This window comes from Opisthocomus hoazin, chromosome 1 (genome assembly GCF_030867145.1).
Source record: "Opisthocomus hoazin isolate bOpiHoa1 chromosome 1, bOpiHoa1.hap1, whole genome shotgun sequence".
Taxonomy (NCBI): domain Eukaryota; kingdom Metazoa; phylum Chordata; class Aves; order Opisthocomiformes; family Opisthocomidae; genus Opisthocomus; species Opisthocomus hoazin.
The window spans coordinates 135632073-135652634 of NC_134414.1; the positions used below are offsets into that span (position 1 = coordinate 135632073).

At 47.3% G+C, this 20562-nt stretch overlaps 1 protein-coding gene across 2 annotated transcripts in view; it reads right to left on the minus strand.

The window, feature by feature from the left end:
• Positions 1-19195, minus strand: part of ARHGAP31 (Rho GTPase activating protein 31) — a 66785-nt gene extending 47590 nt beyond the window's left edge. For both annotated transcript variants that reach the window (XR_012765654.1, XM_009933243.2), the window contains exon 1: positions 19083-19195. Coding sequence is in view for 1 of the 2 variants with exons in the window: in XM_009933243.2 (XP_009931545.2) it covers positions 19083-19182 (100 nt within the window). In the remaining variant the exon portion in view is untranslated. The remainder of the gene's footprint in view (positions 1-19082) is intronic.
• Between the last annotated feature and the right edge of the window lie 1367 nt (positions 19196-20562).

The following is a 20562-nucleotide window of genomic DNA, read 5'->3' on the forward strand; positions in this document are numbered from 1 at the left end:
AGGACACATGGGGTACCAAGACCCACATGCTAGGGAAGGCCTGTGGCACAATATGCAGCCAAGGAGCATGTTCCTTAATGGGATCCCTTGGCTTGTATAGCTCTGTTCCACTCAGCTTTGCCTCACAGCCCTGTGTGTTCCTTTCTAGTCCGTAGCTTCATACACCAGAAGACAGCTGGGAAGGGGACAGCCAGTCAGCACAGCTGTGCCTCTGGCCCACCTGGGCAGGACAGGAAAGGAGGGAAACATATCCGTAGGAGTGCATGAAGTGCAGACACAGCTGTCATGCAGTACAGACTGATGCTCTGGTCTCCTGGGCACATGTGGTCCCGTGTAGACTTAGAGTTTGGTTTCACCACATGCACAGCACAAACACCTTTGTGTACAGACACGCATGCAGCATTCAGGCCATCCCAGGTTTTAGGATAGCTCTGGGTAGAGACAGGAGTCAGTTGTATTAATCCCGCATGTAACGCACTACCCTTGATCTGAAATGCTGGGCATAATGGCATGATATAGCAGCTTAGCCTGGTGCATAACCCCCTGTGGTTTGGCAGTATGCAAGTCGACATTTGGGTGGATGATGTCTTGTTGGACTCGGGCTGGAAGGGTAGATGGCAAAGCGGGTGGGAGTCACAGTCAGGTATATATTGGCAAGCTTGTCCAGCTCAGAAGAAACAAAGGAAACTTTGCAAAAGATAGTGACATTTCCAGGGAATTCACTTTCGAACATGGCTTGCCTGGCCGCGACCTGAGACTCCTTTATAAATCGCATCAGGAAGGCAGCAGCAGCCAGCAGAACACAACAGCTAATCGTAAAATCCGAAGAATATCCATTATGCGCTCAGCTAGTGACATTTTAAAGCCTATAATTTTTTGCATCTGTAAGCTCCTGGCCTGCAGTATTTGCTCTCCCTTCACTTGGAGCCAAGCTAGAGACAGACTCAGATAAAAACCCTGCAGCTGAACACCCCTGATTTCAAGGAAATTGAATCCAGGCTTCTGTACTTCAAATTCAACCCCGATCAGAGCAATCTGAGAAGAACCAGTTCAAAATGAACTGGGGTCCATACAGGCATCTTCATCTCCCATTTTGGGCAGGAGACACCAGAGGCAAGTGGCAGGCCTCCAGAGCGTACTCCAAGCAGGCTCTTGAGATGTGCAAAACTCCGATGCAACTCCACTCAGCTTTGTGGACCTGCAGACCTTTGTAGGCAACAGACATAAGGTCTTTTTCTTCTGATTTCAGGTTTTGTGGGGGAAATTTCTTAACTGCCATTTAGTAGCACTTGGGTAACCTCAGTCCTCTTTTACACAACAGCCTGGGCACTCCTGACAGGAATCTTTATAGAGGGTTTGAAAAACAGAGTTGGAAAAATGTGAATTCTGGAAACAGGATGTTACAAACTTGCTAGCACAAAGGCAAAAGCCGCTGCACGTGCACAAATTTAGAAGCGGCAACAGCATAATCCTTTGAAGGAAAACAGCGGTGATTTTTCTTATTGCCTTATATGAGTTCAGAATGTTGCAAAGTTAAACAAAGCAATTATAAAGCTGGATATTTAAAAATACTGAATATTTCACAGTCTCCTTTGAGATGAATCAGGTATCCAAACATCTGGGGACTGTAAAATCCATCAGGAAACACAGACAGATGAGACACATCAAGACAGGAAGGTTCAGGGCTGCCATCGGAGAGACAAGGAACAGCAGGAGATTCCCACAGCTTCTTTTGGGTAAGAAATGTTAGTACTACATGGATGTGTACAGTAAACAAAAAGAGGAAGAAAAAGAGAGGGCTAAAAAAGGTTTCTGCAAGTCTCCTGCTGTTCTGTGTCTTTCTCACTTTGCTCTGATCTCTCTGTACATGTCACTGGCTGGCAGGATGACGGCTTCCTGCTTCATGATTTCATATTTAATTCTTTCTATATAAAAGGAATTTAAAGGAAATTATTACAAATGGTTTGGCCACACTGCATCAAGTCATTGGAAACTATTTCATTAGCCCTGACGTTTTCTTTTTTTTCCTCCTTTTTTTTTCTCCTTTCAGAGAAAAGCTAGATGCTTTCCTAAACGCTTTCCAGACTTGAGCTATTCACAGATTGCATGTGGAAGGCAAACACAGCCCAGGCCTGGAAGAAAGAGGCTCTCAAACCGGACACCCCAGTAGCTTGGGGCATTGCAGGCTGCGTCTGCAGCAGTGTTTCCTTTCAGAGAGCCGTTGCTGCATGAAAATGCTCTGGGTGTAGCAATCCTGTGCTCATCCCACAGGCACTTCATGAAAGAGGCAACTGTTCCGTGTTGGGAATTCAGAGGAACCTCTGGCCAGCAGTGACTGCTGGAGGCACCCTGATTAAAGCCCTATTGTTTTGCCCTCTCCAGCAGTCCTGCTAAACTGATGAAGTCCCTGTCTGTCCAGTGGTTTGGGAAGAGGCAAATAAGTAAATACGGTCATTGCCGACAAATAAGTAAATACGGTTGTTGTTGGGAATAACAAAGACTGGGGAAAGCAAGGAAAGAGGAAGCAACAACAAAAAAATTCTTTTATGCACTAAGTTTCTTCAAAGGCAAATGCCAAGGAGTTGGGTTTCTGGACTGTGTTTCTTTTGTCTTTCTGACTCCTGGATCTTGCTGTACTAAGGGCTTTGAGACACTAACAAACACATTGCAAACACAAGAAGGGGTGTTGCAGGAAAAGGGCGTTGAGGTCATGCTTAATCAAACTTCCTTACATTTTGATAGCTACAGTACTGCCATATAAGTCAATCATCTCTTTGCCTTTGCAGTTCTCTGCAGCCAACACAGCTGAGCCACACATTTCAGGCCAAGGCCTGTATCCTGATGTTAGTACATGACTGATGGGTTTCAGAGGAAAAAAATGCCTGGCTAAGTTAATGTCCTTGTACAGGTCTGTCTCAAAGTGGGACAAACTACATGATGTAAAAGCAGGAACTTACTGGAGTCTGTAAAATCACAGAAGTTTTGATTCAGAGGACAGGCTTCCAAAGCAAAGGAAGATGAGGCACTGCATGCCCTCAGCAGGCAATGAAGTCGAGTACATGTAAACATTAAGTATTGCAAAGTTATCCAAGCGAGACAAAGCTGCTCTTGCTCACGCCCATAGACTCTGGAACTGATCAGAGACTGAAGTTCATTTTAACATCGGTTAGGGACCAAAGAGGGAATGAAAAAATGTAGTTAGATGATGAAAAAATGCACCACTCGCAATTCAGTAAGTCAATGGCATCTCCTTGCACTTTCCAAAATTAAGCTTGTTTCAGGGCCTGAAAGGAGCCAGAAATAATTCCCTCACCTCTTGCCCTGGCTCATTTTTGGGTAAGAATCTGGAAGAGAAGTTTTGGATAACAAGAGTCATTGGCACTGTGAGCATCTTCTTTTATTCTCCACTGTTTCTGATGAACACTATTCCTGTCTGTGCTCCGGCTGTCTGTACACAGAAAAGCATCTCTTCATCTGCTCTGCCCTCTTTACCAAAACTTCTAGGATTTTTAGTTTTGCTCCCACTTATAACCCTCTTTCTTCTACCATTCATTGGCAGTCTCCATTTGTTCCAATATGGTCAGTTTTGCTCTCAGACTAGTTTTTCCAACCTTTCCCTCCTCTGTTTCAAGCATACTGCGATTTTCTCACATGCTTTCTCCACTCCACCTTTACCCTTTTTCCCTTTCCCCATTTGTTCCCTCCGGTCTCCTTTTTCATTTTTCTGCAACACTTCTTCCCTCCCTGGTGTTTCTTTGGATGCATTATTATTAACTTCTATTAATAAGCTAAGGTCAAGCCTGGTCCCAAAACCAGAATCAATCTGCCATTGACTTGTAAGGGGTAAGGGGCAGTCCTTTCCATAAGCCAGTAATGAACCACGTCTCGTGGCATGCAAAGAAAAAGCTGTGTTATTGTATATTCTCTCTTCTAAATCAGAGACTATAAGGTGAAGGTTGCAGTCTTGGAGAAAGTGTTTGTAGCACTTTTTCTTCTTTTTTCTGCCTTTTTCTTTTTTTCTTTTTTTTTTTTTTTTTTGTTTCCCAAGATTAGCAGAACTAAAGACAGCATGCTGGCCAAATTCCAGTTTAGGGTAATCTCTTCTGCTATTTCAGATAGATGTTACATTGTGTTTCCATTTCCTACACCCAGAGGTTAGTTGGTAAATGGCTATCATTCTCTTTAAAGCTAAAACAGCACGTAACAGGGCAGAGGCCTCACTAACTCAGAAGAAAGCGCTAGCAATCTTCCTGGGGGTGCTGGCTGACAGCTGGCTAAACACGAGCCAGCAGTGTGCCCAGGTGGCCAAGAAGGCCAATGGCATCCTGGCTTGTATCAGGAACAGGGTGGCCAGCAGGAGTAGGGGGGTGATCATCCCCCAGTACTCACAGAATCACACAATCACAGAATGTTAGGAGTTGGAAGGGACCTCTGTGTGTCATCTGGTCCAACCCCCGTGCCGAAGCAGGGTCAGCTACAGCAGACTGCACAGGACCTTGTCCAGGCGGGTCTTGAATATCTCCAGAGAAGAAGACTCCACAACCTCCCTGGGCAACTCGGCACTCATGAGGCCACACCTCAAACACTGTGTTCAGTTTTGGGCCCCTCCCTACAAGAAGGACATTGACTTGCTGGACCTTGTCCAGAGAAGCGCAATGAAGCTGGTGAAGGGTCTGGAGAACAAGTCTTATGAGGAGCGACTGAAGGAACTGGGGCTGCTCAGTCTGGAGAAGAGGAGGCTGAGGGGAGGCCTTATTGCTCTCTACAACTACCTGAAATGAGGTTGTGGGGAGGCAGGTGTTGGTCTCTTCTCCAAAGTAACTAGCGACAGGATGAGAGGAAATGGCCTCAAGTTGTATAAGGAGGAGGTTTAGATTGGCTATTATGAAAAATTTCTTTACTGAAAGAGTGGGCAGGCATTAGAACAGGCTGCCTAGGGCGGTGGTGGAGTCACCATCCCTGGAGGTGTTCAAGAAACGTGTAGACGTGGCAATTCGGCACATGATTTAGTAGTCATGGTGGTGTTGGGTGTTGGGTTGGACTTGATCTCAGAGGTCTTTTCCAACCTTAATCATTCTATGATTCTGTGATTACCATCTAGGTATGTAATGCCACCCTGGTGTTCCTCACACCTCCCTCTGAGGCTTTTGGTATGAGCCCTGCCTGAGACAGGCAAGGAGGGTGAGCACCATCCTTTTCTGCCCTCACTGTCATCCAGTGCGGCACTCTCCACAGCCGCAATAGCTCTTTTTTCAATACTGGGTGATGAAAACAGCTGAAACCCTTCACATTTAATAAAAATAATAAAAACAATAATAATACTAAGAAATTTTGTACCAAAAAAGAAGATTATACCAGCATCATTTAACCACTGAGGGGAGTAGGATGTGGATAAAGGAGCAGCCTAAGGTCTCTCACTGAGTCAAGCAGTGGCAGGAACAGAGCTTACCATGGCCTTTAGCATGCCACCAGTGTGACTCCTACCAACTCCTTTGCTCTACACAATTTGAACTCCAGTCTGAGCAACTCAGCCTTCATTTGTGTACAAACATAGGAATTTAAAGAGAAAAGAAAAAAGTGTTCTTTTAAGATACTTACATCTCCACCAGGTCACAAAAATGGATGGCGGATAAAGGAAGCCGAACTGGGGGTGCAAAAAGCTCATTTCACCAGTGGACGTCCACACTCCCTTTTAGCCACTGGTCACTGCCTTGGTGCACAGCATGGAGTGGATGGCACTGCGCGGGGCACACATGGAGCTCTTCCTAATGTTCCAGACAACCGTGCCACTGGTGGACTGCAAAAGCGCTCAGCCAGAACTGCTGACGTGTCAAATTCCCCAAGTAGCGCTACTGGCCCAGCCAAACAAGTCTAAGAAGCCATCTGCCCAGGGACATGGAGCCCACATGCCAGGGGCCGGCCTCTTGCTCCCCGGGCTGGGATAATTGGACATTGTTTGGCCACTGAATCGCCGCTCTGTCAGGCTGTGGGCTTCCCTCATGGGGACAAGCTAATTAATATGCAAACTGTGAAGGGAAGTAGAGGGTCAGAGATGGCCCTCACCCCTTCCTCTCCTCCATAATAAACAGAAGGTTTGTGTGCAACCTCAATGCCCCAAAGCAGAGAGGGGAGAATGGGTGGGGAAGAGGACGAGAGAAGCCACTTGAACACTTCCCATTCAAACCCAAAACCAGGACCCCTCATCAAACATGGGAGAGGATTTTCCTGCCATACCCAGGTTTTTGTTTGCAATCTGTTCATTGTGAATTTGCAAGCCGCCCCCAAAGCCGCCTGGAGATCTCAGCAGCACACAGTGCAGTGCCACACTTGCTGCCTGCTCTTCCTTGTCCTGCATCAGCTGAAGTCCCACTTTTCACAGCCCAACCGAAGAGCTGAAAGCACTGCAGAGACAGGACTGCACTGAATGTCCCAGCCTCCTCATTGGCATCACCATTTGGTAAAGCAAGTAGCAATATTGCAATCAGCCTCTTTTCAAGGAGGCAGAAGTGGGGAAAGCGATAGAAATAAGGCACTTTGCAAGCTAAAATATTTTTCCTTAAGCACAAGTATTGATGCCAGGTGCACCCGCAGTGTCCCCTGAACCACAACTACACAAAATCTTTTCATATCCTGCAAACATTCGCTGTCACAGGAACACATTTTTCTGATTTTTCCCATTCTCCCAAAGAAAACAGGCATGTCTCTTTCCCCTTTTTCTACTGATGCTCACTTCAATTTCCTTCATAGGTATCTAAAGTTGCAAAGCAAAGCCTTGCTGTCACCCTTTGTCCATCTGCTAAATCCTTCCACCATTCTGCAGTGAGTTCAAATCTGTTGTAAGAGATGCATGCAAAATCCCAAGGAGGGAATATTTCTTAGGGCAGGGATAAGCTCCAAAGCCCTTAGGATCCAGAGCTGCAGTTCACGTCTGTCTTTAATGCCCAAGAGCTAACATCAATAATTTAACGAGCGCCTTACATCCTGAAATATTTCACAAACTGCAAAAACAAGACTCACTCCACCCACCTCTAAGTTGGGAGGTGGCAGCTGTTGAGCTGGGCAGAGCAACAGTATGTGACAGTTTAGGACATGGGGTAAAAAAATAAAAAATCATGGCTCCAGCTGGAATTGCTTCTGGAAAGGAAAAGACACAGCAGAGCATGTACATGTGTAAAAAAGTCCTTATCCCCTAGAAGCAAAGGATAAACCAGAGCTTCTTATAGAAGATTGGGGCCCTTGTCTTGCCCTGTGCCCAAACAACATTTTCCTAAATGATGCCAAGGCTGCAACTTGACTGAACAGATACTACGCTTGCCATCTTCTGAATCACCAAGCCCATTCCTGCAGCAGATTTTCCTGGGCAACTCCCATGCAAGCGCTAACCAGACATAAAGCTGCTTAGGGTGTAATTGCTGCAAGCACGGCTTAAGGCCGAACAGCAGCACGCTTCTCGAGCTGCCGTGTTTAGGGGCCTGAGTAGTATCCAGTTAATCTTCTCAAATCTCATTATTGCAGCAGAGTGACAGATGGGTATTTTAGCAGGCTAGAAATAAGGACTAATTAGGACTCCTAGCCCTTCTTTGTATTCATTACATTGGTTCCTTCCCCATCCCTGAAGTGCATTTCCAAGCAGTGCTGGGGGACTGCCTGCCCCCCGAGGACAGCAGGAACGAGGTCACCCACCCTGACCTAGCGACGGAGCTGCAGGAGGATGTCATTCCTCATCCAGGTTCTGGGAGACCCCAAATCAAAGCTGTTGGGTTCCAGAACTGAATTTCCTGACTCAGATCTCTTTTGTGGCTTTACACAGCAAACCTTGGGCAGCAGCATGTGACTGGCACTCGCTACTGAGCCAGGAAAGAAGAATAATGGACTCAATAGATCAAAACCAGCTCTTCCCATTTACTGCTCTTAAGCCTGCCTTAGGCACAGATGCTTGATGTATTGACTTTGGCAAGATATGCATACTGCCATCCTGGCAATAAAGTTATTGAAGGGGGGGGGGGGTGGGAACCACCCACAACTGAGTAAGGGGAACAGAAAACATTTGAGAAAAGGGAGAATCCCCCACGCCCCCTTTGTAACCCTGAGCCATCGCCTCAGGCCAAGCCCCCACGCTCCTTTTAGAGGTTCCAGGACATTTTTTTTCCCTTTTTTTGCTGCATTCCTCTACCTTGTTGTACTTCTGGTTTCCAGCAGGGACTGGAAGGGAGACAACAGGATTATAGAAGGAAGTCTGTTGCTTTATTCTTCTGGCTTGATTAGAAGCAGAAGATGCAATAAATCTCACAAGAGAGTTTGTTCTCCTTTAGCCTCTCGTGTATCTAAAACTACCTGACCAGAGCAAGGGTAAGGAAAACGTAATACCAAGTGGAGCATACTAGGAAGATAAAAAGAGAGGGAGCAAAACAGTGAAGCTGTTCCCCTCTGATTCTGCATAAGGAAAGAAAGCAATTCAGTCCCGCTGACAGTTTATTTATTTCACACGAATAGCAGAGCAGACACAAGCGATTCAGAAGGACGCTCACCCTGCCTGATCACACCTCCGAACCTCCTGAGGTGTGACTGCCACCACTACCCACAACACCATAGCGAGAGATGAATAGAAAAACAAGCACTAGTTGTACATTGAGGAAAGGGTTTTCCACATGCTGGCTGGTCCTGTTGCGCTGCCAAGCTGTCTGTCTGCAACAGGACTGACAGTCACATTCGCTGCTGAGATGGCAAATACAGAATACTAACAGTATCAAAAATATCTCGACTGAAATATTCAGATCCAGATAAACAAACCCTTCCTTTTTTTTCCCAGTGTTCTGGGTTTGATACATCAGCATTTTTTTTATGAGCCAGTAAGTATAGACGGTGAGATCAGGCGCAAATCTAGCCTGGATTCTCAGTCCTCAACCACACACATAGAGAAAGTTTGCAAGCATGTCAGCACCTTTCAGAAAAAAAAACTGTACCAATGCTGCTGTGTTTGGTGAAAACCACAGTGGTATCTTTTAAATGAAGCTTTTACTGGAGAATCTGACCTGTTCTCCTGTCCAACACTCTGTAGGCAACAAGTTACACAACTTAGTTACAGCAGAAATGTCTCCTGGCCTTTTGGATGTTCAGTCCCTCTTTTAGAGATGCAGGTATATCTCCTCTAACCATTTCACCATGTGACAGTATTTAATCACATCACAAAACGAAACGCACACACGTTCCCAGATGGGAGAAAGCAAAGAAAGGACATGAGATGTAAAGAGAGCTTTGCATTTGGTTTGGGGTTTAGTTTTTGTTCTTTCTTTAACTGCTCTGTACTTTACAGAACTAAACAAAGCCTCCTGTTTCAGACGATAAATCTTCAAGCTGCTCCTGGCCCCAGAGAGCACAGGAGATAATAGCATTTCCAAAGGCATTTAGTTAGCTGAGCCTTGAGCGTAGAAGAGGGCAGAGAGAAGAGCTGGAGATAAATGGCTACAAACCCAGCTCAGCTGCTCACGGCATATTTCTGCGAGCAGCAGCCACAGCTGAGAATCCTGCACAGGGATGCACGTTTCCCCTTCCCTTGCCCAGTCCCCGTGCTGGTGAAGGACACGTAACACAGCCACCCCAAAAGGAATAATTACGGCCACAAGCCCCAGGTTCAGTGCACAGTGCCATCTGGGGGGGCTGTACAACCCCTGAGAAAGGCGTGCTGCTTCACAGCGTTATTTGTAGGCTTTCTATTAAGCCAAGCCTCTGCACAGCTTTTATCAGATGCAGCATATAATAGTATGATGTAAAGTATACATTAATTTGTTTGAGCTGGCCAGCAGCAAGACTGCAGAAACCATTAAAGAACAACAGCCCTTTATGAAAAGACAATTTGTTTTCAGCACTAACCAGGGTAGAAAGGATCCTTACCACTGTCCCAATTGCATGTTAGTTATTGACTGAAATTGCCAGCCTAGTCTAGGACACCAAGGCCAATTTCTGATAGAAACTGTATAAATAATTAGGAATATTGGAAAAATTAGGAAGAGTGTTTCCAGCAGGTCAAGTGATGTGATCCTTCCCCTCTGCTCAGGACTGGTCAGTCCACACCTGGAGTCCTGTGTACCAGCTCCGGGCTTGCCAGTGCAGGAACGACTCAGACTTACTGGAGCAAGTCCAGCTCCAGGCTGCAATGACTGAGGGACTGGAGCATCTCTCATGTCAGGACAGGCTGAGAGACCTGGGACTGTTCAGCCTGTAGAAGAGAAGGATCAGGAGGGACCTTACTGCTCTGTACAAACACCTGATGGGAAGGAATGAAGAAAAGGGAGCCAGGATCTTCTCAGTAGTGCCCACTGACAGGACAAGAGCCACAAATTTTAAAACATGAGGTTCCATCTGAACACGACACTTTTTCACTGTGACAGTAGTCAAAGGCTGAATCAGGTTGCCCAGAGAGGTTGTGGAGTCTCCATCTGCAGAGATATTCAAAGAACAGCTGCACACAGTCCTGGGCACTTGGCTCTAGCTGACTTTCCTTGAACAGGGAGCTGGTCTAGACAATCTCAAGAGGTCCCTTCTCATATCAATAATTTTGTGATTTTGTAACATTTTCTGCTGCTGCTAAAGTAACTCCTCCCATATGCACATTAAATTGCCTAAGTCCAAGCGGCCACCCAGTCAACCCAGCATTGCTTGGAGCTGGGGCTGTCACACACAGCATCAGCTGCTGGCACCAGGACGGAGGCAGGTTGGTTTGAGCCTAGGCCAGGCTGCTGTTCCCAAATGGGAGTACAGCAACCGGAGCAGAGGAATGGAAGGTGAGGGCAAAAAATATGAGTTTTGGTCTATCCCTTTCGGTGCACTGTTAAGACCAAAAGTGCCTCCACGGGGCTGAAAATGGGGAGTCTAATCGAGCTGGAGGGTTGTGCTCAAGGCAGGAGGGTGAGACAGAAGAGGAGTGAGACTTCCCTGTCCGCTTAAGTGGTGTGTGCCAAAAGACTTGTAGCATTAGGGACTGAACTCCTCGCGCTCACACACAATGATAGCATTGATCTGGCACTTGAGTGAGGGTGAAATTTAGTATTGGTGTCTACAACTTCATTATATGCGAGAGCCTAGACATCTGACAACAAGCTAGGTCTCAAGCACACATTAAATACTTTCATATCTGTAATCACAGTGGTGTAGAAGACCAGCAAGTCTGCTTGTGGTTTCAGGTAAATATAGAAAACGGAGGGTTACATTATTGAATTAAGTATGAAAGGTAGTAATACAGTCAGCACAGTTGCCCCACGTTATTTAATTTAACACTAAATTCAATTTATGTTACACTGTTCTTTATCTGTGTCCATTGTAAACATGCTGCAGATTTTTGTTTTGTTGATAATGCAAAACACATTCACTGAAGTTATCAGCAGAGAAGCTGAAGGCTCTGGCATATGAACAAAGGACAGATGGGGCTTGAGACTCTGGGAATGCACAGAAAGTAGACACTGGTAGGCAATTAACAACACCAGTTGCCCTTAAAACAACCAGCAGTGGAGACAATTCACAGCCTTTGTATTGCAATAAGGTATCTGCAGGTTTCCACGTCAAAGCTCTAAGTACATCTGGCACCCTGCTGGTGGTTCAGGACTGGAGGCAGACGCTGGTAGCTCTTCATCCTTTAATCAGCCTCCACTTGTATTTCAGACTTAGGAAAACTGCACCCGGTGCAGATCAGAGATCCAGTCCAAGCCGTGAAGTGGGCAGCCAATCTGCACCCCACTGCAGCCCATGCCCTGCAGAGCAGGACTGGGTATACTATTACTGGCAGGCTGTTTTCATTTCCCCTGTTACATTAAAGGAGAAACACTGGAACATAAATCTTTGGCACAACCCTGACTGCCAACAAATGTTGCAGCTGTAGAAGTGCGTCATATATGCAAAGCCCAGGTTGCAGATGCAGGCTTTCTAGTACTTTGTTTGTGTCATGAGATCTCCAAAGTAAAAGCAGGCCTACACCAAGCAAGCACTGCAGACAACTGGGGATCTCCCAGACTACTTGTTCACCATGTCTGCATGAGCCTGTGTTGCACATCCACCCTGTGCAATGCCAGCATGTCATCCACTGCAGTTATTTCCTTAAACCTTTGACAGCTGTGATACCACAAGCAGTGAAGTCCCTAGTCCTTGGTTTCCCAAGTTCCAGTGAAATCAGCTGTTACTAACAAAGAGAAAACATTTGCTAAATCAAAATACATTTTCTGATCTAGAATCTGCAGGCAAGACGTGATTCATGCTGTTCGCAGGGGGTGGGGAGAAGGCAGGATCAAAGTGGGGCTTAGTGCATGCAAACGACACGTGTGCCTCCTGCAGTGCTTGGTAAGGGCAACGTGAAGCAGGAGGCAGCATGGAAGAGCTCTCTGCTAATCACACAGCACTAGCAACGGAAAGTCAATACAGAACAAGAAGCTGAGCTCGCAACATGAACATTTAACTGCAGTAACACTGTGCCACAGAGTCACAAAAATCCAGCTCCCAGGAACCAGAAACAGATTGAGGAAGTAACACAAACATCATCCAAAACAAGGAGGAACAGTGGAGTAGCAGAAGCAGACAGATGGCTTCTGTTCCCGTTGTTCCCAGGGTCTTGTTGCTCTCACTTTGTTGCCATAGAGGCTGTTATCTGGGACTCATAGCGTGATGGTCGGCTTGTGAGAGCAGGTGGAGAAAAAGCAGCCTTTACGCTATTCATAATTTCCCCCACACTACCCATTTGGGCAGCAGAGTTTCTCACTCCCCTGCCCGCTGGTCATGCCTTGGTAGACTCTGAAAGGCCAAGAAGCTGTTTTACCCCCGAGCCTGGCTCAGCTCCTCCACCCGCCAACTCATATACTCAGCCCTCAGGGCCGCCCTGCCACAGCTCTCCTCCACTGTACAATAATACAGTCCCCCTTCTTTTGCCCTCAGACTTCAGAGCCCAACTGTCCTTGTTGCTCCCATCACAAAGATGAGGCGATGCAGCCTTAGGTATCCGCGCAGGCTGCAGGACTGCAGCCAGCGATAGACCCCACAGAGGTGGGGCAGGTCATGGGGCTGCTTAGTATATCAGCAGTGCGAAAATGTAGAGCAGACTGCAGCAGCACATCAGATAAATAAAGAGGACTAATGCACTTCAAGCAAGTCCAAGAGGCTGTTCTCATCCCCTTCTCCTCCCAGCCCCTGCTGTTTCCTTCCTTGCAGGAAGACAAGTGTTTGCATAGCCTCAGAGTGAGGTAGGTCAGGGAGGAGATGTGGATGGAAAGCAAGCTGGCCACAAAGAGAGAAAAACACTTCTTTTCAGCTTGATCAATTCTTGAGACAGAAATCCCCAGTGCCAAAGCTACTAATTTTGCAAGAAGGATGAATGCAGCTCTTCATACTTCTGCAGCAGATTAAATGAGCATGTGGCATTTTCATTTTTCCAAGGGGACTTGGAAAAAAACAAAAGTCCTCGTCTTTTTCCTCCACATTGCCATTAAGGATCCTTCAGCAGTTTTCCCAGGACTTCCTGCATGCATCACAAACCAAAAGCACCTACCCAAAAGCATGGGCATGTATTCACTTCAGAACACGAACACAGAAAAAGCAGCTTAGAAGAAATATACTAAGTGGACACAAATGCATGTCTGAGTGCTACACACTTAGATGTGCTCTGGACTGGCACGCGCCCTCACGCACATCCCTGCACGCTGTTATCCCACAAACTCATGCAGCTGCACATGCCAGCGCGAGGAAGGAAAGCCACATGATCCAGAAAAGCTGCTTCACATCTGGGTAGCAGGTTTAACGACTGGCTCCAAAGGGAGCCTGTTCTCGAAGCAAACTACTTTCTTCCTGAGTGACAGGTCTCCTCATCCGTCTGAGCACAGATGAGGCACCTTCACAATGAAACACATAGCATCAAAATCAGGCAGAATGTAACATGCTGAGGGGCTGTACCAAAACAGCCAAAGAGTATCCAAGGCCTCCTTTCATTTGTACAAAGCATACTTCCACTGAATTATGGTTACTGTTTTCCCTCAGAACACTTGCCTAGCCTACAGTAGAGTCTTGACCTACTGCAGCTCTCAAAAGGGGTTAAGATCCTGTCTGGGGAGTCAGTGCAAGCCAGAGCTCCTGTGTTTTTATGAGTCCACTAACGCTAAAGGAAAACATTCCTTACTCTTTCATCCAAACGCAGTGGTGACAAGGCAGCAGCAGTCACTGCGCAGCTACACAGCGTACAAGAATATCATGTGGGCTACCCATATTGTTGTCTCCTTCCCGTATTACAACCCAGGGGCTTGTAAGGATTTCCTCTCCCTGTGCTACACTTGCAGACAACAGCTCCCTTTCCCTCCCCGGGCTCAGAGAGTGCTGCTGGCTGGCCCTGCTCTCTGCCATGGCAAGAAGGAGCCCCAAGTCGAGAGCACGAGGGGGTGGATGGCTTCAAAGCCCCTCAAATGAAGCAGCTCTATTTCTACAGCAAATAATAAACAAAGCCAATAAGCAGCATTAGATGAAGAGAGAGAAAGTGCTTTGGGTGCCACATGCTCAGGATAAGCGCCACTGAGGGAGCTGTGGGGAGTGCGGGAGGGGGTTAATGGGAGAAGTTGATCTCATTGCATCCCAACCAGACAACATCAGGCAGGAAACAGATGTGGAAGAAACCACAGAGGGGTACAGCAACAGCAAAACTAACTCTCCAGCAAATAGGAGAAGATAGGACACACAGTGCTGACCTGAGTGCACCCTGAGAACAAGGTGTCTAATTTGAGGTTTGGCTTTTGCAGTCCCGGTAGCACCTCCTATCCCAACATCTAGACACCATCATACTAAAAATGCAGGAAATGACTCAGCCTATATCCAAGTCCTACCTGGCTCTAAGCAAATGAAGCAAAGGTAGATCTGAATCAGTAGCAGGTCCAATGCAAATGACTGGATTATCTTTTACCAGCACAAATTTTTAATAGATGTATCTAGTATCTATTTCCATTTTAAAAAATGAAAGTTGTACCTGGTTGTGTACCTGAATTCCCAGCCTGAATCTCCCACAGTTAGAAGTACTGAGAATATTAAACTTCACTTTGACTTAGTCCTTCTCACTTTAACAGCTTTGACTTTTTCAGCCCCTTCTTACACCACTTCTGTGATACAACCAGAAGCAAGACTACTCTTTGTGACTACATTTTTAAGCACTTCAGACTGTCCTGCCCCAACTAAGGTTTCTGCACAACCTTATGTCTTGTATTCTCTGCTGGGCCATCTGTCACTAGAAAACGATACAGCTGTTATCACAGGAACTGGGGGACTGACGTGCAGCTCCTACTGACTTCAGGCACTATGTGCTTTTCTTCTCTGGAAACCAGGCTGGTCATCAAGAGGCCAAAATATAACTGTAATGTTAATCCTCCAGGACTAACATCTGTTAGCTCCATTGCACCCATACAACATTGTATTAAAGTCTGACACAGGAAAACACTTTAGCAGAGCAAATGAGAGCTAATTTCCTGCTGCATGGGTGCCTATTCACACCCAAAGCCTGATACTGCTTTCTAGTGAAGCTCTGACACTCCAAAAGATCACTTGCCTACGTGTGTGGATTCAGTGCTGGAAGCAACAGAAGAGGGACTACGTGAAATCAGACGACTTTTACTTCTTGGTATTCCCAGCCACCATTCTTTTATGTCTTATGAGAGCTTTTCCTCAAATCCACTGCTATTAAACTCATTGTTTGAGAATTTTAGTGGGGAGGAAGAAAGCCTCATTTTGCCTGGAGTTTCTAGCCCTCTTGCCAGTAGCAAGACTTGAAAATGTAACTCCGATGCACACGGAAGCTTCAGAAAACAGAAAGAAGCAAAAGAACCCAGCACTCATTTTTATTTTATCTGGTGATTTTTGTGGCCTGAGTCATGATATTAAATGCTTGGGAGCACCCATAGCAGCCTGCCCCCATAAGGAGCGTTGACCAGTCTCTGTGTAGAGACTGCCAGCAGGAAAAGGCCAAGTAGGGACAAAAGCGGTAGTGACAGGAACAGACTTGAAATACAGTAAATTCAACACATCTGACCTTCGAACCAGCCACCAGACAGCAACATCTGTCCATAACCACCAACCTGGGTCAGATCTGAAGAACTGGCTTAGGGCTAAAGGCTTTGTATCAAATTTTCAGTCTCCTGAGCTACCCCACTGTACTTGCAAAAGTCTTTCCATCTACACCACTCTTAGATACTTTGTAGTTCCTGCAGCTTTTCTTGTGTTATCATAAAGCTCTTTATAGCACAGCCTTAGGTACATCTGTCTAGTAAGGGAGACAGCGGGATCTTTTCACCCTTCACTGAAACGCAGCCATCTCTGAAGCGAAGATATTAAACAGTTAAATGACAGGAGAGGAAATGCTGATACCTTAAGCAGAATATAATTCACTCCGCTGGGATTTGGCAAAGACACGGGGACTAAGGTCCTTGCAGAAAACACAAGCTGCTCTTTAACAGCCGCAAGCACGCAGGGCCTCAAGCCGTGCATCTCCTCCACGAAGCACCATACCAGTAGCGCAGCACCCCCCAGCCGTAACGGCTGCCTACTAATCCAGAGGGGAAAAAGCCAAACCGAGCTGCCCGCTTAGCCTTGGCCGTCCCCTGTGCTCCCTTTGCCACCCCCAGAACCAGCAAAGAATGCATCCGCTCCTCTTCACCTGTGTGAGTGTGCAGGACCACTCACACGAAGCAGCACCAAAGGATGGTGTAAAGCAGACCTGAGCATGAAAGCATAGCCAGTCTGACTTGTGTCCTGCCTGTCCTACAGCCTCTTCTTCTTTTCCAGTTAACCATTCTGGGTGCATTTTAAAAGCTGTTTTCACAAAGGTCCACCACAAAACGCTTTCTGGACAGCAGCCAAAGTGCTCTCCCTCTCCATCACTCCCAGATACCATGAACAGTCTTGCATGTCTGTTGCTTCCAAGTAGGGAACAACCAGAGCCTGCATCCCACCAGCTAAATGCACAGTACTATCTAAAGCAGAAAGAAAGTTACTGCTTTATGTCTCTACCAAAGCGCCTGCTTACAGGAGTACTCGCTTGGCACTGGAAATAATTCTCAGCAGGACAATTCAGCTATCCCCAAATCAACCATCTCTCGTACCCTAAATGCTCTTCTAATTTTGTTTCGGAGTTACAGGTTACAAGTTTGTGATGTCCTGGGGACATCTGAACCTTCATTTTTTCCCAAGACATCACTTTGCCACACTTGGTCACTTTCCTATTGAGCCTGAGAGCCCTACCAGCAAAAAAATCTAGCATCTCTTATTCTCTCACATCTCTCCCTGTCCCAATGAATTGGATTGTACCAGTCTAACTTACACCCTTCCCAATAAACCTATAACAATTGAGTCTTTCATTTCTGGATCCCACGGCACTGGGCAATGGGATGTGCAATTCAGCAAATAACAGTACTGCATAAAGGAAAAGGAACTTCACATTCTCTCCCACCGTTCCTCCCAACCAAGTAGGTTGGAACTGTGAACCATTCCACAAATGAGACTCGAGACAATATCCTTCTTTCTTGCACCCAAAAAAACATTTTAAAAAAACTATGGGATTTGGAGTAATAAATTTTGCTTTTCTGGCCTAATTTCAACGGCAGTAACTATGTTTCTCCCTTTAAAATCCCCCTTGCTGCTTGAACTGAATATACTGCCTGTGCCTCCCTTCCCTGCATTGTTTTTCAGTGTTCCTGTAAACAGCTGTAAATACTTCTTCCACTGCAGCAGTTCATGTTAGCATTGGATGGAATTTATCTATCTGTACCTCGCGCTGGCAAAGTGGTATCAGTTCATCAAGTCTGTTATTTTTGCTATTTCAATTCAATTGCCCTTAAGGGCTATACAAGTTAAAAGATACAGTAATTGTTACGGACGACTAACAATGAAATTGAATGACTGGTTTTCCCCCATACCTAAATAAATGCACATATATAGCATTTTAGATTAGTGATGTATGTACTGCCCTCTTCCCTGTGCCACGGAAGGGACTACTGTTTTGTAGTCCATCCCTCTGCCAGCGCAGTTCCACACTGTGCTTCATCAGCCATGCTCGTCAGCAAATGAAAGACCTGATTGTACAGCCCTCCCCGTACAAAGCTGACATTGCTGCTAGGAGCTTTTTTTGCTGGGAATAGCCTGACATTGGTAAAAGTTAGTTAATTCAAGCTGGAACATAATGCTAAACGTGGAACATAATGCTCACGTCAGGGATGGTAACAGGCATGTGTTTATTTTTCCTCTTGCTAAACTGCCGGGTTTCTCTATGCCAAACTCTCAACTGCTTCTCTCGCTATCTAACCCTCTTTAAGAAAAATCGTTCTGCTCCTTCCCTTATCCAGGACTGATCCTTTCAAGCTTGGGACCCTCTGATCTCATTGCAGTTACCTCTTGTCTGAGCTACCATGTTCTCATCCGATACCTGAAGGCATGGAGGTCAGGGGTAGGAGGAGAGGAGAGAAAGATAACAGGCAGAGTAATGAAAATATTAGCTCAGCTGCCCCCTACACCTCACGCCCATCCCTGTTCCACCCCTGAGTCTCTGTCCTGTCTCCATCCAGCAGTGAAAGGACAATATGGGAACTGTACTGGAGTCCAGGAGGGGCAAGTGGGACATTCCCAGTTCCTCCCTACAGCCCTGCAGCATTCTAGTCTTGTGGACTTCGGGAGGATTTCCAAGACTGGGAGGAGGCAACACGAAGCGCAGTTCTGATTTCTGAACCTAGCTCCCTAAAAGCCCGCTACCCCCTTCCAGGGCCAGGTGGATGGGAGCGGCCATCACAACATAGAGCTGGCTGTCTCTGCCCGCACTTAGGCAGCCCGAGAGCCCCAGTCCAGTCCTTTCCCACACACAGCACTACTCATGCAAGGGCCATGCAGACGCGTCACCAAAGCAATCTTCCGACCCTTCATTCATTGTGAGCAACTGGGCAGTGACTCCACTTCCCGGGGATAAACCAGCTCCAGGTTGTGTAGCCCTCAGACTTGGGAAAGGTCCGGTTTGCAGTCTTACCGGTAAAAAAAGGGGGGACACGCGCTTTGCTCATCCGCTACCAGAGTGAGAATAAAGAGGCATTTACCATCCTGCCCAGAGCTCTCCAGATACTCCGTCAGGTCGCAGCCAAACGCGCTCGCGGCTCCCTTCCTCTTGAGTTTCTGCTTGGCTCCCTTGTTCTTCATGAGGTTAGTCCCAAAAGAGGTTTGCCCCCCTCCTGCCTTGCCCCCCTCCCCCTGGCCTCACGCTGGGTGACAAAAATCTTTCTCTTCTCAGACCACCGCCCGTGTCCCACTCCCAGGGAGCAACATCGGGGGTCCCACACAGCGTCCGGATGGAGAAGTAAACATTAATCCCCACCAGATGTTGGGCTGCTCCTGTGGCAGAAGAAGGTCAGGGCGAGAGGAGGCTCCCCAGCCGGCAGCAGCAGCGATCATAGCCCGAGCCCGGAAGGGTTCTCATCAGAGGGAAGTGGGTGGTGGACGGGTGCCCACATCGGAGCTGGCAAGTTGGAGGCAGCCGACGGCGAGGGGGACGTCTTTCCCTCAGCGCAGTCCCGGGACCCTCCACGGCCACCTTCTGGGTTTTGTCAGCCACGCTGTCACTACTTCCAGCAGAAAGTGTCCCAGTCCGGTCTTCCTTCTCTCGGCTTTCGGAGGAGACTGGAAGTTCAAACGGACTAATGAAAAGGGACCGGGGAAGAGTCTGCACAAGGCTCCTCTTTGGCTCCCCCCCTTCCCCTCCTCCTGCCTTCGGACAGTTGGAGGAATGAGAAACCAGCTTCCTGTCCTGACTCCCGCTCGCTCGCTCTCTCCTTTCCCCAGTTTTACAAATCCTAAGATTATCCAGCTCAAAAAAATGCTGAAAGGAAGTTAGCTGAGGAGGGGGCGGAGGACAGTTTTTGGCAGTGAAATGCGTGTGTGCGTGTGTGCGTGTGTGTGTGTGTGTGTGTGCACAAGAGGCTGAGGGAAGGCGGGGAGAGGAGTTGGGGGACGGGGATAGGGACGCGGTGGGGGGAGGAAGAGGGAAAGCCTGTCCTGACATTTGACAGATAACGGACTGCCTGAGAGGAAATCACTGCAAGCCGAGGCGCAGCCCGCAGCGCGGTCAGACGCTTCCTGTGCTACCAACGCTCAGCTCGGAAAAGGCCCGAGGAGGGGCTGGCGAGGAGGAAGAGAGAGCAGGGACTGCCTCTGTAAATCTCTGCCCGTGTTCATCGCGTCCTTCATCGCAAGGCGCCTTGCTGCCCTCGAACACGACTCCGTCACTTCAGGATTTGCCTTCCTCTACAGAGGCGCAGGCTGGAGCTACCGAAGTGCAAGAAAGGCGCAGAAAGTTGCAAAACTAAAGAAAGGGGGGAAGAGGGAAACCTTCAGCTCGCTCCTCCCCAGCTCCCCAGCAAACAGAAACAGATGCCACCCAGGCATCTAAGTGCACGTACTTTAGAGTCAGCTTCCAAAAAAGGCTCCCCTTGACCAACAAAGGGGTTTAAAGAGAAGGAACAGAAATCACCCAGTGGCGGCAAGAAAGGAAATGTGATGGGTCTGCCCTCAGGTCCTGAGTCT